Genomic DNA, 17,226 nt, shown 5'->3' on the forward strand with positions numbered 1-17,226 from the left:
AGAGTTTGCCATTTTTACCATAGGCTTCTCTATAACACTTCAAAGACTCCAGAAAAATTGCATGTACAAAAATTTCATAAAACACGACTAAAAACGCATGCCGTTTTTTTCTATGCGTTTTAAAATGCTAACAATTTTTTAAGAAAAAGTGAGTGTGAAGGAGGCTTAAGTGCTGCCTGACACCTCCATGTGATGTCGATTCAGAGCAGGTGAACTTTATTGCTCTTCTACACATTGAGGCTCAAATGTTTCACATAACTAGGAAGGAAAAAGTATTTTGCTGTTGCTTTTTTGTATAGTATACAAAACAGATAATTTGAGAACTGAAAAACCTAATTACTATACATCAAATACTTACATCTTGGCCACAAGATTTACGATTTAGTTCCGGAGAACTCTCTGGTGAAGAAATGATCTGTAAAAAATTGTAGAAGAAAAGGCAACTGTAAAACGACACCTCTAAAAAGCAGTAACGCTGGGGGGAATAACAAACGTACAACTACATCTCTTAGGTCTTTTTATGCCATTAACAAAAACCTTGATGAAAAGAAAAAAAACCTATACTAAACATTGTTTGACAAACAATTGCCCATGCTTCCCTTTTTGCATTCGAAAATCTCAGCAAAAATTACATATATGTGCTAATGTCATTTACCCTTAGTTTACACATACCCATATATTTTAAGTTGCTGTGAGAACATACCGAATCTTATGAAATCCTGCTCACAATTATACAATAGACTATTAAATATACAAACATTCCCTTGATCACAATCCCAAACATTTTACCATTGTCAATACATGGCAATAGCATACAGAATTCTTGTTCTTTGACAGTGTAGAGTAGTTGAGGATAACTATGGGACGCCATATAAATAAAAAAAATATTTTTTTACAATAGCGTCTGTAGCCCATAGCAACCAATTCGATTTTTACTTTAGTTATTATATCGACTTGGAAAAACCGGAAGCCACAATCTGGTTCCTACAGGCCCTCTCCACACACACTTAGTTAAAATTGTTTTTATACATCAAGACAAAATGTTAATGTTACTATTGTTCAATTTCTTAAGTTTTCCAGACAATCTTGTAAGGAAAACAATTTTAGCATACTTGCAGAGAACTACATTAGCAACTATGTATTTTTTTTTAACAATGTTTTTATTATTATTTTTTTTAAATAAAAACATGAATAAAAACAAAAAGGTAACAAAGCCTCAACTATGTATTTTTCTATTGTGAAGATGGCTTTAAAAATCATCCAGTGTGAACATATGGACTCCTGGACATTGACTAAATTTTAACTCCTTCCCAAGGCCAACCTGTATCTGTACGTCCTAGACATCGATGCACCGAACAGCCAGGGCGTAGATCTACCATCCCAACATTAATGGCAGATTGTGCTGCATATCACTCTACCATTAAAGAGACCACACTGACGACATCAGCCTGACTCTTCTGAGTTACAGAGAGCATAGTTAGCTCCCTCTCAGAAATTGCTGAAAAAAATAAGTGTGCGCTGTGCTTAGAGCTGGTATCTGAATGACGGAAACCTACTTCCTGCATTCGGGCCGTTGCCATAGAAACCAGTCATGATGAGGTTTTGGGCACTCCTGTATGTAATTAACTGGTTCAGGACCGGGCTATTTTGAGCTTTCAGGACTAGACACCGTTTAGCCATTTTTAGCACGCGTTTGTTAAACAGCTGTAACTTTTTTATTTGTTGGGCTGGTGACGTGTTTTTTTTGCGATGTTTTTTTCCGTAGACAACGCAGGTTTCTTTTTTTTTATCATTTTTATACACACCCTTTTTGCTATTTTGTGAATTTTTAGGCTTAAAGTTTGAAAATAATAGTAGAAAAATAAGTCTTACTTTTTAGCTATTTTTTTCTGGTAACATAGTTTTACCCTAAATCAGTCTATTAATTCCAATGAGAGCCTCGATGTGAGTCTCATAGGAATGAATAGAGACTATCTGTACACACAGATGATGCTGTAAGATTCAGTTATTCAGAGCGGGGGGTGTCATGTGACTGAGCAGCAGCCCAGAACGTAAGCTGAAACTATAAGAGAAAGCCATAGGTGAGTTTAACAGTATAATTTATGCCACCTCAATTACAAACAAGGGGAGGGGGGATACAAAATCCTTTATCCTGAGAGTGCTTCCCTAAGGGAACTAAGGGCAAGTCCCAGATCTAGGATGAAGGTGAAAATCCTGAATAGAGAAAAGGGGGAATATTCTGTTTCACCACATTGGAAGTAGAACCACCAAGCACAGTGGTAAATGCGAGCGGAGGAAGGCTTCCTAGCCTTCAGCATCATTCAGACACCTCTTTCCAACAAAACACAAGCTTCCAAAATGGCGGCTTCAACAGTGACGCTGTTAAATGTAGCAACTCTAAATCAAAAATTAAGATCGATAGTAAAAATAATTAATTTTGCCGAATATATTGGGATTTTTGTATTGTGATGCAGTGGGCATATGGGCTAAAAGATTCACAGCAATATTGGTTATCTCTTTTAATTAAGCTTTGTCAGAATGTTCCATCAATACAGTGATAGTTGGTTTTAGTTGCAGAGCAGCAAACTGAAAGGTGGCAGACAAAGTTTGTTAAACGTGTTCTCTGGGAAAAGAATAAAAGGTCACTCTAAAATACATTTAATTAGCAATAAACACTTCTTCTGTCTTCAGGGGAAAACATTGTAGTAAAATAAAATGGCCACTGTCACATATTCTGTCCTTGAAAAAAGTCATTGTACGTAGAGTGCACACAATAGGACGGGCTTGCGTTAGAAAGCCCCACTCGAGACCTGCGTGAAAGCGGCGTTAGACCTTCTTCCTGTTCCGGCTGACTGGCAGCAGCTAAGGAGAGAGTACTTTGGCAGCAAGAACGAAGGGTGCAGCATCAGAAGTGTATTCTGGAGCAGCCGTGATAAGAAATCTTTTCTTCGCAGCAGCCTTCAAATTTCTCTTTGTTGCTGCCAGATAGTCTGAACAAAGAAGTTCTGATGCACCCACGCCTCCTGCCCTATTGCGTTCACTCTTCATTTTTTAGGACTGATTTCTGACACAATGTGATGGCGGCTATTTTAATTTACCTTAGTTGCCCCTCACCCCTAGATAAAAAACAAAAACAAAAAGTTTTTTGCTAACTTAAAGTATTTATGACTTTATGTTGACATTATATTCATTTCTAAGAGAACCCATTTAATATACATATAGCCATGTTTAAAAAGGCTCTGTCACCAGATTTTGCAACCCCTATCTGCTATTGCAGCAGATCGGCGCTGCAATGTAGATTACAGTAACGTTTTTATTTTTAAAAAACGAGCATTTTTGGCCAAGTTATGACCATTTTTGTAGTTATGCAAATGAGGCTTGCAAAAGTACAACTGGGCGTGTTGAAAAGTAAAAGTACAACTGGGCGTGTATTATGTGCGTACATCGGGGCGTGTTTACTACTTTTACTAGCTGGGCGTTGTGTATAGAAGTATCATCCACTTCTCTTCACAACGCCCAGCTTCTGGCAGTGCAGACACACAGCGTGTTCTCGAGAGATCACGCTGTGACGTCACTCACTTCCTGCCCCAGGTCCTGCATCGTGTCGGCCACATCGGCACCAGTTGATTCTGCAGCAGCATCGGCGTTTGCAGGTAAGTCGATGTAGCTACTTACCTGCAAACGCTGATGCAGAATCAACTGTAGCCTCTGGTGCCGATGTGTCCTCGCTCTTCCGACACGATGCAGGACCTGTGAGTGACGACACAGCGTGATCTCTCGAGAACACGCTGTGTGTCTGCACTGCCAGAAGCTGGGTGTTAACGAACAGAAGTGGATGATGCTGATTCGTCAGCATCATACACTCCCATTCCTAACGCCCAGCTAGTAAAAGAAGTATAAAACGCCCAGATGTACGCACATAATACACGCCCAGTTGTACTTTTACTTTAAACATGCCCAGTTGTACTTTAGAATGGCTCATTTGCATAAATATAAAAATGGTCATAACTTGGCCAAAAATGCTCGTTTTTAAAAAAATTAAAAAAACGTTACTGTAATCTACATTGCAGCGCCGATCTGCTGCAATAGGAGATAGGGGCTGCAAAATCTGGTGACAGAGCCTCTTTAAGTTTGAAGTATTTATCCTTTTCAATGAACATGTCCCTGAGACTGAGGAGCTATTACTGACTGTTGTCTGAAGAGTGAGAATTATTTACCTAGCTCTATAAAAATGAAAAGAACTTACACAGAGCCCACACATTGCTTAGGAAACAGGTGCTCTATTAACACCATGAGGTAAAAACTACTTCTACTTACCTCAAAATTCAGGTGATTACCACGTATACATGGAGTTCCAGGTGTAACTGGCGACAAGGTCTGCTTGCAATTACTACTTTCATCCTCTACTTTTACCCTGGGAGGAGTAGTGAATAATGAAGAAGTGTCTGTGGAAGGTATATCTGCATGGGTTGGTGTAGCATAAGGAGATGCTGTAGGTGTAGAATTTTCTGAGTACGTACAGTCCAACAACTGATACAATCTCCGTTTTTTCAATGGAGTTGTTAGATCTGTACAGTAGGAAAAAAAAAACAAAAAAAACATAAGATTCAACCATCAAAACAAATCCTATTTTTACAATCTATGCAGTACACAAAAAACAAAAAAAAAGTTTTGCTAATAAAAATATTTCCATATCAAAACTATTGATTGGGATTTGCTCTGTAAAGCCCTGTTCACACGGCAGAATTTGCAGGGCGGAACCCGCTGCAGGACTATTCCTGCTATCGGAAGGAAGAATCCTCCCATTGACTTCAATAGGAGGTTAGGGCAGAATCCGCCCGAAGATCGAGCAGGACTCTTTTTCCCGCTAGCTTCAAATGAATTGGAGGCAGAAATTTGTGGCGGAAATGTCTTCTGTGTGAACATACACTTAGGCACCCACAGCCTCTTTTCTCCACAATGCAAGCATTGTATTATAGCTTTTTTTTTTTATTTCAACATAATATTTTTTTTTCAGAAAGTGATCAAGTCAGAGGGTCATTTTGCAGAATAGCAGCTTGAATCACTGAAGGAGGTTTTCACATCTCTAAAATAACAAGAGATTTGAATTAGTCAATATCATTTCACAAGAACAACCGCCTTATCTGTAAAATGACAATAAATGCACCGGTAGACATTCACATGCTAGGACCATCATCGCTCTCCAGAACAAAATGTCAGTGGCACTGTTCTGAGCTACATGTCTCTTTAGCATACGGCGCATACATTTCCAAGCAGTGCAATCGGGTTCTCCAATAGACATTAATGGAGCTCTTACGACCATGGCCCCTTCATTAAAGTGATCAATAAGGCTGGATTCACACGAGCACATTACGTCCGTAATGGACGGAACGTATTCCGGCCGCAAGTCCCGGACCGAACACACTGCAGGGAGCCGGGCTCCTAGCATCATAGTTATGTACGATGCTAGGAGTCCCTGCCTCGATGCGGGACAACTGTTTTTTGCACGTTGCAGTTCCGTGTGTCATAAGTGTTTGGCGCGTGGCTGCGTGATTTTCGCGCATATGCCATCCTTATGACACGCGGTTTTGTGGTTTAGAAAAATAAATTAAGGAGGTGGTTTTATTTTTCCCTTCATTTCGTGATCTACTGTTGCGCTAATCACACGCGGCACACGGAAGTGCGTCCGTGTGTTGCACAGGATTTTCACGCACCCATTGACTTCAATGGGTGCGCGATGAGCAAAAAACGCTCAAGTATAGGACATGTCGTGAGTTTCATGCAGCGGACACACGATGAGTGTACACACAATGTCTGAATGTCCCCATTGCATTACATAGGTCCGTGCCACGCGCGTGAAAATCACGGACGTGAACTACGCTCGTGTAAATAAGGCCTTACCCGCATTTGCAGGCCGTGTTCCCATTATAAAGTATAGGAGCATGGTCCACAAAATCTAAAAATAGGACGTCTTATTTTTTGCGGGTCATTTCTACGGCCCGGACACTTACCCGTAAATATACGGAAAGGTGTCCGTGGGCCATAGAAACTAATGGATCAGCCTTTTGATCCGCAATTACGGATCCGAAATTGCGGATAAAAATTACGGTCGTGTGCATGGGGCCTTAGTCCTAGTTTACATCACATTTTTTCCCCTTTCCGACAGAGGTGTATGTCGGGATGATGACATATACCGAGGAAAAGCGACAACGTATCCCACTGTATAGGCATTCAGGAGGATATGTCGCCGTAACCCCCCTTAGGCTCCCATGTTATAAAAAAAACAAAAGATGTGCAGTATACATCTTTTTTTTTTTTTTTTTGCAGCATCAGGCAAGATAAAGTAGCGTAGTCTGATATGCTATTCAATGCATATAAAAAATAAAAAAAAAAAGGTATACCGACAAATCGCACCCCAACAGAGGCCAAAACTAATGGAGCCCTATAGACACTTTTAGCGTGTACATTGACAGCTTTCCTGATGTACACGCTAAATAAAGGGCCATAGCGCGATGTGAACAAGGCCTTAGTTAGAAGTGTATATAACAGCTCCTAGTTGACTGTTGCATGCACAGGATGGGGCAAAGGGCTAAACATTAACAGATGCACAGAATGGCCAAATTTGCAATTAATGTTTATGATGTAAAGTACTCAAAATGTTAATATACATTATAAAATACTGTATAACCTATTTAAAATGTCCAAGAGTCATAATTTAAACAAAGGAATGCAAAAAATAAAAAAAATAAAAAAGGGTGACATGCCCTTTAAGCACATTAGTACAATTTATTCATATAGATACAAACAATTGTTCTATTAGACAACAATGCTTTAAACCACTGGACTACATGGAGATAGGTAAAAACGGATGCAAAGGAAACTAATAACACATGTAAAACAAAAAAAAATTTGGGGATTATTCAAATTGAGAAACTTTCTACTATGCCAATGTAATTTTGGCAAGTGTGTAAAGAGCGAATGATAAAAAACAAACAAACACCCAAAGTGAGCTTGACGTCATACACGTTAGAAGATCACATTCGTACAACTATAGCATGACCTAGCAATTCAGTATGGTGTTCTACACTACTGAGATTTTCCCAGCTCAAACCAGCAGAACTTTGCTTAGAATGTGGTGTCAGAGGTTTTCAGTAAGTGAAATTACAGAGCAAAGGCTAATGGGCTCAAGCATTCTATAGGGAGCTACAGTCCCTTTGTGTAATAGATATATGTCAGAAGAGTACGTTGGTAGAATGTGCGCCAAGACCAATCGAACAATCAGCAAATGTTAGCTGGGTTTCCCCTTTAAGGGCTGCTTGCATGCGGTACATCTATGAAAATAAAATTTTACCAAGTGTCTACTGTATAAGTTCTCATTCACATCCGCGTTGGAGGCTCCGTTAGGGCCACCATCGCAGATCTGGCCGAAAATAACAGCACAACATGCTGTGCTATAATTTCCGTTAAAACCACGGACACTCAGACGGAACCCATTGAAGTCAATGGGATTTGTCGGGCGCTGAATTTAGTCTTGCATACACTATAAACGCATAAAAAAAAAAAAACATTCAAGCCAAACTTTTTGTTTTAGGTTACACTACACAAGGTTCCCCACCTGCTAATGGACAGCTGCCATTCATTACTAAATGGCACTTATTTTCAGCAAATGTAATAGGACTCTGAGAACCATCCTGGATTGGGGAATCAAATGGATTCATTGGTGCAGAATGTTCCTCTTCCAAAGCTTGTTTGAGCCAGCGCTAAAAAAAATAAAAAAAAAATAATAATGCATAAAACTGCTAAAAGTAAAAAAAAAAAAAAAAAAAAAAAGGGTCAAATGTTTAAAATCTTAATACATTTTAGCAAATACCTTTTTGCAACAACTTGTAAGGTTTTCGTCATCTTTTTTCTTCTTCTTCTTCTCAGAAAGGAAAGGGGAGGTAAATCGGATATAGTGCTTTGGCGTGGTATACATGTGTGGACTATAGATGAGGCCAGGCAGAGAGTTCAATTGTGTGGCAAGGACTTCTGGATCTGTGGTTATCCTCAGAGGTTGTTCCAAAAAGGTCTCTCCGTGTTTAGCAGATTTTTCATGCTTCTCACTTAACCATTCATTAACCAAATGCTAGAAAAACAAAATACAGCTCATTTTATGGTCTTCCTAAACTGGGATCTGTCAGTACAGCTTTATGAACACACAGGATGCATTGAGTATTTAATGTGATGCCTATGCAACAATGCTTCGAGGCAACTTTTCATTTTTCCAAATGCATTAGGATTTTCTTTATATTAGCTGGATTATAGAATTACCCATCAGTCTTCTAATATTGGCAGCATATATAGTAAACAATAGATTACAATTGGGGGAAGTTGTCACAAGAGATTGGGAATGTCTTGAGAAAGCTCAAGATCCTTAAAAATGCATTTCAGAAAAATTAAAAAAAAAAATAATAATGTAGAGGCTCTTTTGTATATTAGTTTTAGTTGATGGGCCATCTGCCATCTTGATTCCTTTTTCCTTTCTGATATGGTTCCCCAAATACAGCCTACATTTCCCGTCATGTCTCGGACTTTGCAGAGGGGGTGGAGTCTCCTCACTTGCTCTGTTCTCAGTCCTATCTAAGGGCAGCAAGTGACACTCACATTCTATATCGCTGTATCTACTATATCTTTAGCAGCACTCTAAAGTGTGGAAGGACATAAAGAGGAACAAAGATGGTGGAGGTTAGGGGGGAAGCGATGGATCTGAGAGCTGCCAGGAGGGATTTAATAGATGCTGATGCAATCTCGTAATTCACAGGAAATCCAGAACACAGGGAAGACTCACTTTCTGTTTACACAGGAGATCAAGCTCTGGACTAGTATATTGGGAATCACATGACACAGCTGGCCATAAAGAAGGGTTTTAAAATTTATTGGCGCAACTGAGCTAGGAGCTTTCCCAGAGTGCCTCTTTAAATTTATATTGGACTGATTGATACCAACTAAGGCACAAAACTCAAATAAATTGAAGGAGATTAGAAAAAAAAAAAAAAAAAAAAGATCTGCTTTATTTAGGAAACAGAGCCACTTATATCCTAGCGTGACCATTGGGCTGAGTTGCAAGACCAGACACAATCCATTGACATGAGAGGCAATGCTTTTCTAATCTCATACAACCTCTTCAACTCTAAATCTAAGCACCACCAGAAAGGCAACTTAAAGTTACACGTTATATATCCATCACATTCAATTGAACATACATGTATAGATAGATATATCGTATTTACAGTCACAGCCAAAAGAAAAGAGTATAAGAAAGGAAAAGCAAAGGAAAAAGGATAGGAGAGGAGAAGTCAATGAGAAAGAAGAGAAAAGCAAAATAAATAGAAAATGAAAACCCAGCACATTCACACACTGTAGGAATGTGCTATAAATAAATCCTGTCCAAATAAAATAAAATAAAATAAAAAAAAGTTAATCTTTCGGTTACTCTATGGCAAACAGAAAAATAAATAGCAGCCAAAATGAAAATGTAACAAAAAGTCTGGGTAACACAAACACGCGCACACAATTTAGTGACAAAGCACATACTTTTAGTTGTAAATCATAGTAATAAAAAAAAAAACATTTTCAGTTCTTATAGAATACAGTATCCACATCCTCACCTATTTTGCATATATCTGTGACTTTCATAAAACAAAAATCACTTAAAGGGAGTCTGTCAGCAAAAATTGACCCATCAAAGCAGCAGCACAGTAATACAGTGTAGCCTCACCGGAATAGAACGCTGTTTTAATTTTTCAGCTAAGTGGCTCCGTTGCAGAGATAATAACTCTATTCTTCATATGCAACTGAGCTTTTTGGAGCAACGAGGGCATCACCGTTGCTCCAAACTGCTCTACCTTCTATCCCTAGTCCGTCCTTCCCGTACTTCTTTGATGGATAGCGCCAGGCAGTGTAGTAGACGTGATCACGCCTGGCCCCGTATTCTTCTAAACGTGCCCATGCCTCGGAATCGGTGAATTTGCAATACAGTACAGGGTGTAGTGTGATGTAATTGACTCGTGCAGTAGAGCCGGCTCGACCGGTGAAACTTCACTGCTGTACTGCGCATGCGGCGATTACATAACACTACACTCCAGGTGCTCTACTGCGCATGCGCCGATTCCGAAGCAGAGGCGCAGGAGTGTTCAGAAGAATACAGGGACAGACATGATCACAGCTTCTACGCTGCCTGGCCCTGTCAATCAAAGAAGGGAGGGTCGGAATGAGAATCGATAGTAGAGCAGTTTGGAGCGACGGTGATGCCCTCGTTGCTCAAAAAAGCTCATTGGCATAGGAAGAATAAAGTTATTATAGCTGCAACGGAGCCACTTATCTGAAAATTGAAAACAGCGTTATATTCAGGTCAGGCTACACTATATTACGGTGCTGCTGATTTGACAGGCCAATTTCTGGTGACAGACTCCCTTTAAATTATTAAATGTGTCATGTGAATTAAATGAAGCTCCAGGCCCATTTATACCTAAAATATAGTGGGACAGCTCTGTAGAAAATTTACTTAAAGAGGCTCTGTCACCAGATTTTGCAACCCCTATCTGCTATTGCAGCAGATAGGCGCTGCAATGTTAACGTTTTTATTTTTAAAAAACGAGCATTTTTGGCCAAGTTATGACCATTTTTGTAGTTATGCAAATGAGGCTTGCAAAAGTCCAAGTGGGTGTGTTTAAAAGTAAAAGTACAACTGGGCGTGTATTATGTGCGTACATCGGGGCGTTTTTAATACTTTTACTAGCTGGGCGTTCTGATGAGAAGTATCATCCACTTCTCTTCAGAACGCCCAGCTTCTGGCAGTGCAGATCTGTGACGTCACTCACAGGTCCTGCATCGTGTCGGACACATCGGCACCAGAGGCTACAGTTGATTCTGCAGCAGCATCAGCGTTTGCAGGTAAGTCGATGTAGCTACTTACCTGCAAACGCTGATGCTGCTGCAGAATCAACTGAAGCCTCTGGTGCCGATGTGTCCGACACGATGCAGGACCTGTGAGTGACGTCACAGATCTGCACTGCCAGAAGCTGGGCGTTCTGAAAAGAAGTGGATGATACTTCTCATCAGAACGCCCAGCTAGTAAAAGTAGTAAAAACGCCCCGATGTACGCACATAATACACGCCCACTTGGACTTTTACTTTTAAACACACCCACTTGGACTTTTGCAAGCCTCATTTGCATAACTACAAAAATGGTCATAACTTGGCCAAAAATGCTCGTTTTTTAAAAATAAAAACGTTACTGTAATCTACATTGCAGCGCCGATCTGCTGCAATAGCAGATAGGGGTTGCAAAATCTGGTGACAGAGCCTCTTTAAACTAACCCTGCAGAGTAGGAGGATCGGTTTTCTTAAAAAGGTCAGGGATTGAATATCTGACATTTTATTTCTGTGAAATTCATGGTAGCCAATTATAGCTCACGATGGGCATTACATAGCTCAAGACTACTGCTGTCTCCCATGAGTCATTTAAAGGGTAAACATCCAAACTTCTGAAATGTCATAAGTTTTGAATGGTGGGGGTCCAAGCACGGAGACCCCCACCAATCGCTAAATTGAAGCGGTAGAAGTGCTTGTGTGAGCGCCAAGCCGCTTCGTTTCCATTCAGCTTTTTCTGGAAAGTCGATGTAGCTGTGTACCAGCCCATAGACTTTCTATTGAGCCTGTACACCGCTACATTGATTTCCAGAAAAAGCTGAACATAAACGAAGCGGCTGAGCGCACTTCTGCCGATTTGTTTTAGTGATTGGTGTGGGTCTCAGTGCTTGTACCCCCACCAAAACTTCTGACATGTCACTAGTTCAAGGCCTTGTTCGCACAGTGCAGATTTGGTGCAGAGTTTGCATGTATTTAAGCCAAAACTAGGAACGAAGCCTAAACAGAATAAATATATAATGGAAGGTCTAAAAGCTTCCCTTCTCCTGGATCCAATTTTGGCTTAAAAAAATAAAAATAGAGAGGAAAAAAAAAAAAAAAAAAAAGAACGCAAAATCTGCACCGTGTGAACAATGCCTTAAACTGCCTCCGAAGCCTGTGTGTTGTATATTAATAATCAGTAGTCTCCTCTATGGAGTGGGTGGCCAGGGGCTGGTCCTCATTTACAAGTAAAAGTCTGCCACATTGCAGTGCCATACAGAGAAGACCTGTCATGGAGACCCAGTGCTTTACTAGGAAAGGATAGACCTATTTTATGAATGCAGAATATATTCGCAATGCTATATGCGGTGTAGAACAGAAATAAAATTTCTAGCATCCCATGTCATGTGGGTGCCAGTGGATTAAAAGTTCCTATTGAAAGAGGTTTATAGTAAAGACACATTAGAATCCATTCACACTGCCATATATTGGCAATCTAAAACATGAATAATGGAAAAATATCTGTATTCTGCATGTCTAGTTCATAGCAGTGTATTACACATTTTAGGACACAGCATAAAATACTTGTGTGGAAAAAGAATTCACAAGACTGCCTTTGATACATACTGTAAAAAGAGTGTCCTTCCATTTTTGAAGTGCCACACAAGTGTTTACGCAAGACTGCAAACAGAATGGCAATGTAAGCATTATTCATAAGACACATGCTTAAATGGGAAACAAGTAGAAAAGCATGCCATGTGTTACAATTTTATCAAAATATCTTAGTTTGCAAGTGATCAAGTACAAATAAATCAAAGCGTACTGCCATTAAAGCAAATAAAATTGGCATTTTAACATAGAATCATTAAAAACATGAAACTCACTTGCATAAAGTGTGTGATGTCGGATCAATGTATCATCACATAAGTGTTTCTTGAACATATATAACAAAATAGTTTATATATAAAATATATTTATTTTTTTTAAAAAGCAAAAAAATAAATAAAAAAATAGAAAATAAAAAAAGCTATTCTTCGATATTTCTTAGTTTATTTCTGTTTGCAGACTAATGCTCGTTCAAAGGTTATAAAATGAATAGAAAATGACCAGCAGTCTACTTATTTGTCAATAAGAGAACATACCTTCTTTGTTTTTGGGTATTTTGACGAACATTTGTTTTGCACAACTGATTCAGTATCTGGAACCTCCTCCGTTTCTGTGGAAGCGGGCACCTCCGCAGAAGCAGCACTCTCATCGACAGGCTCTTCTGCAAGTGTGCTAGTCTCGGCCTCCACTTGTTGCGGGGTGACCTCTATATCTGGGGAGGATGGCTGGACATCGGAGCAGGTGCTGACAGTCCTGTGACGTCGACGCTGCTGACCAATATGAGTTCTACTTCTAGTAAAGCTTTTTCTTTGCTTGGTGCGGATAATTTTGGCAGGAGTAGGCTTACTGACAGGTTCTTCCTTTACCGGTTCCTAGCAGAATTAACGTAAAAACAAGCTTCAGAATTTGTATTATTGATTAGTAGTTATTTTATAAATATCATTTTTAGTTGTCCGGAAAGAATGACCTTAGTTAAAACTTTGTTTTACAGCATTTGAAGTTATTGTAAGACTAATCATAAACAGGGCAACTAACTTATTTTTCCTTTCTTGCATACTAGTTTATGACAAATACCACACACTGCACCACACGGGCTCCATGCACTTTGTACATATTACTGGTAGTACTGAGAGCTCTCTGCTCTTTTTCAGGTACAAATTGAAGGAGGAAGCAGCAAAAGGGAGAAGTTTTAGCAGTATTATGTGCAAAGTCCATGCAGGAACCTGATGTCTAAGAGGTGCAGCTTCAGTTAGTAGCTGCAAAACATGAAGTGATGTTAGAAAAGTGGGCATTGTATTGGCAAGTTCTACGATACAACCCAGTAACATGTAGCAGTGCTTGTTATTAACTGGGGTGTTAAAGGCTATGTACACCCTTGAAAACATTTTATTATTTTTTTTTAAATAAAAATGTCTGTGTTTAGTGCAACTTTCGAATTACTTTTTACTAAAAAAAAACAAAAAAAAAATCTTTAATGTGCATAAGTATTCACCCCCTGAAAGTCAAATACTTTGTGCACCTTGTTCTGCAATTACAGATGCCAGTATCTTGGGGTATGTATCCCTTAGCTCAGCACATCTAGACACTGGAATTTTTGTCCATTCATCCAGGCAAAACTGCTCCAACTCCTGCAAGTTAGACGAGTTGTGCTGGTGTACAGCAGTCTTCAAGTCATGCCAAAGATTCTCAATTGTATTGGTCTGGGCTGTGACTAGGCCATTCCAAGACATTTAAAAAGGGGTTATCAAACAGCCCAAGCCACCCGCCACCCCCCCCCCCAAAAAAAAACAACACACAACATAGCTCACTGATGCGAATTGATAATCGTGTGAAGACAGAAAAAAAATATTTTAGTGTTTGTAACATACCCCGATATCGCAGACCAAAAACTGCCAGACTTCCTGGTTGTAGGCAGGACTAAGCGCTGGTCTATCGCTGCTTTACTACATGTAACATCATGCATTACTTTCCCCCTTGGAAGCCTAATCGCCGCCCACCACTTTCCTCTACCTGTCCTCCCCCGGTCCACCTACACCACCTCTCAACAGCCACAGGCTTAGGAAACCATACGTAGCAGTGCCAGCCCTTTGGTTCACATGTTCGACGACGTGCCGACACCAAGCAGAGTAGGAAGCAGCCAGCAGTCATTTGTGGCTGTGTCCGCGCATCATCACTAAGCTGTAAATTACACAATGGGCTGTGTATTGGCTCCTGTTTCGGAGCAAAACTGACAATACAAGTTTATTTGTAAGAATATTTAAATGTATTTATAGGAATGCTAAGCAAATATTAAGTTTTTACGAATAAACCCTTAGTTTCCCTTTAAACCACTCTAGTGTCGTTTTAGCAGTATATTTAGGGCCATCGTCCTGCCAGAAAGTGAATATTCGTCCCAGTCACAAATCTCTGGCAGACAAACAGGTTTTCCTCAAGAATTGCCCTGTATTTACTGCCATCTATCTTTCCTTCAATCCTGACCAGTTTTCCAGTCCCTGAAAATAAAAAGCATCCCCACAGCAGGATACTGCCACCACCATGCCTCACTGTGGGAATGATGTTCTTTGGGTGATGGGAAGTGTTGGGTTTACGCCACACACATTTCCAACGATGGCAAAAAAGATACATTTTAGTCTCATCTGACCAGAGAACCTTCTTCCACATGACTCCCCTGCCACATGCTCCTTGGTGGACTCAAAATGTGTTTTCTTTAAGCCACTCTTACATAAAGCCCCACCCTATTGGGTGTACGGCTTATAGTGGTCCTACAAACAGATAATGTTCTCTCTGTTGTGGCTCTTTGGAAACATTTTGAGTTATCGTTGGTGTCTTTGTTGAATCGCTCATTAATGACCTCATTGCCCAGCCCGGTCTATGAGTTTTGGTGGGTGGCCTTCTCTTGTCAGGTTTGTAGTTGTGCCAAATCCCTTTCATTTGGTTATAATGGATGTAATGGTGCTCTGTAATAGGTTCAGTTTGGGATCAGACTATGTGACACCGATTACACACAGGGGGACCTTAATCACTTATGTGACTTCTAAAGAGAATTGGTTTAACGAGACTTTAATTACAGGTTTCATAGCAAAAAAAAAGGGGGGGGGGGTGAATACATATGCCCTCACAACTTTCAGGCTTTTTTTTTCAATTCCACTAACAATTTGGACTATTGTGTCAGGTCTATTACATCAAACCAAATTTAAAATGCATTTTAAATTCCAGGCTTTATGCATCCAAACAGGCAATACACAGGGGCGTGCGGGCAGGGTCAATACATTCACAAGGCACTGGGTTTATACATTAATTTCCATACATAAAATTATTTTCTTGAAAACATGGTAAATAAGACCGTAGCACAGACAAATTTACCTGAGGGAGTTCAGGGTCATTGAGAACCTGTACATCTTTTGATTCAGGTTTGACATCAGTTTTAGCCGTGCTAATTCTCTCTAAAGCCTGTTCTCTTCTTTTTTCTCGCTTCTCCAGTCTAGCAAATGCTTGAAGAATAGCTTCCATTTTCCTTTCCTCCCTTGTCTTTATAAAAAAAGTGATAAAAAAATATAAAATATTTGTAAAGAAATATTTGGTAAAAAACAAACACTACACATAAAACCCGCCAAAAGGAATAAAAGGGGTAAAAGCACATAATTTCAGAAGAAAATCTAAATAGGTAATGTTTCAAAAACTTCTGATAAATTAATAGTATAAGCGAATAGAAGAAACCGTAATATCTTATTCATGAAAAATGCCTTTCTCCGCTTATCAGGCTACTTCCTTTCCCTCTCCCCATCCTAAACGGCTTACAAAGGCCTCAGGCACACGACCGTGTTAGGCCTGTGATATAAATATGATATCCTCCATGTTGATACGGCTTCTGAAGGATTGGGAAGAAGGCTGTTCTCTTTTCTATGTGTGCAATGTATGGCAGAAAAATGCAGGATACAAGTAAGATAATGGCCAGAAAGCGTTATTCCTCATTAAAAAACACACATATGGACAGCTTACGTACACATTTTGCAGCTACCTCCACATAGCAGAAAAATATGCGCATACATATTTGGTTGCAGATGTGACCCACAGCATTGCAATGGGTGAAACCCACAACAGATAGGGTATGCTTTTTGTTTCTTTAAATAAACTAAGGCCTTATTCACACGAGCGTATTTCACGTCCGTCTTACGCGCGTTAAAACAACGCACGTCACACGGACCTATGTAAGGCAATGGGGCCATTCAGACATTCAGTTTTTTTCACGCAGCATGTGTCCGCTGCGTGAAACTCACTGCATGTCCTATACTTGTGCGTTTTTTGCGCATCACGCACCCATTGAAGTCAATGGGTGCGTGAAAATCACAGACAGCACAAGGACGCACATCCGTGTGCTGTCCGTGATTCACGCAACAGTTGCTAAAGAAATGATGAGAAAAAGAAAAACACCTCCATCAGTTTTTGCGGACGTAAAAAACACGCAAGATACAAAATTACATACGCGCGTAAAAATGCAGATGCGCACAGTACATGGATGCCACATGGAACTGCAACGCAGGAAAAATGCGGCCTTTTTTACGTGCGCAAAACGGACACGTTCGTGTGAATAAGGCCTAAGACCTGAGCATAGTTCACTATTAAAAGATTGTAAAATATGAGGCGTCACACAGAACTTATGTGCACATTTCTAGTCCATAGACTATGTGAACAGAATTGTTACCCGCATTTATTGCGCATAAATGTCATACA

The 17,226-nt window shown here is 39.9% G+C and overlaps 1 protein-coding gene across 7 annotated transcripts in view; it reads right to left on the bottom strand.

Moving 5' to 3' along the window:
- Positions 1-17,226, bottom strand: part of KMT2E (lysine methyltransferase 2E (inactive)) — a 137,136-nt gene that overhangs the window by 23,516 nt on the left and 96,394 nt on the right. For 5 of the 7 annotated variants that reach the window (XM_075857300.1, XM_075857303.1, XM_075857298.1 and 2 more), the window contains 7 exons: positions 15,859-16,023; positions 13,032-13,367; positions 12,517-12,570; positions 7,871-8,125; positions 7,616-7,760; positions 4,318-4,568; positions 359-415 (listed from right to left, as the gene is read on the bottom strand). In XM_075857300.1, the coding sequence (XP_075713415.1) occupies positions 359-415; positions 4,318-4,568; positions 7,616-7,760; positions 7,871-8,125; positions 12,517-12,570; positions 13,032-13,367; positions 15,859-16,023 (1,263 nt within the window). The remainder of the gene's footprint in view (positions 1-358; positions 416-4,317; positions 4,569-7,615; positions 7,761-7,870; positions 8,126-12,516; positions 12,571-13,031; positions 13,368-15,858; positions 16,024-17,226) is intronic. The other 2 variants (XM_075857302.1, XM_075857304.1) reach the window with 1 other exon arrangement.

Source organism: Rhinoderma darwinii, chromosome 3 (assembly GCF_050947455.1).
Source record: "Rhinoderma darwinii isolate aRhiDar2 chromosome 3, aRhiDar2.hap1, whole genome shotgun sequence".
NCBI lineage: Eukaryota > Metazoa > Chordata > Amphibia > Anura > Rhinodermatidae > Rhinoderma > Rhinoderma darwinii.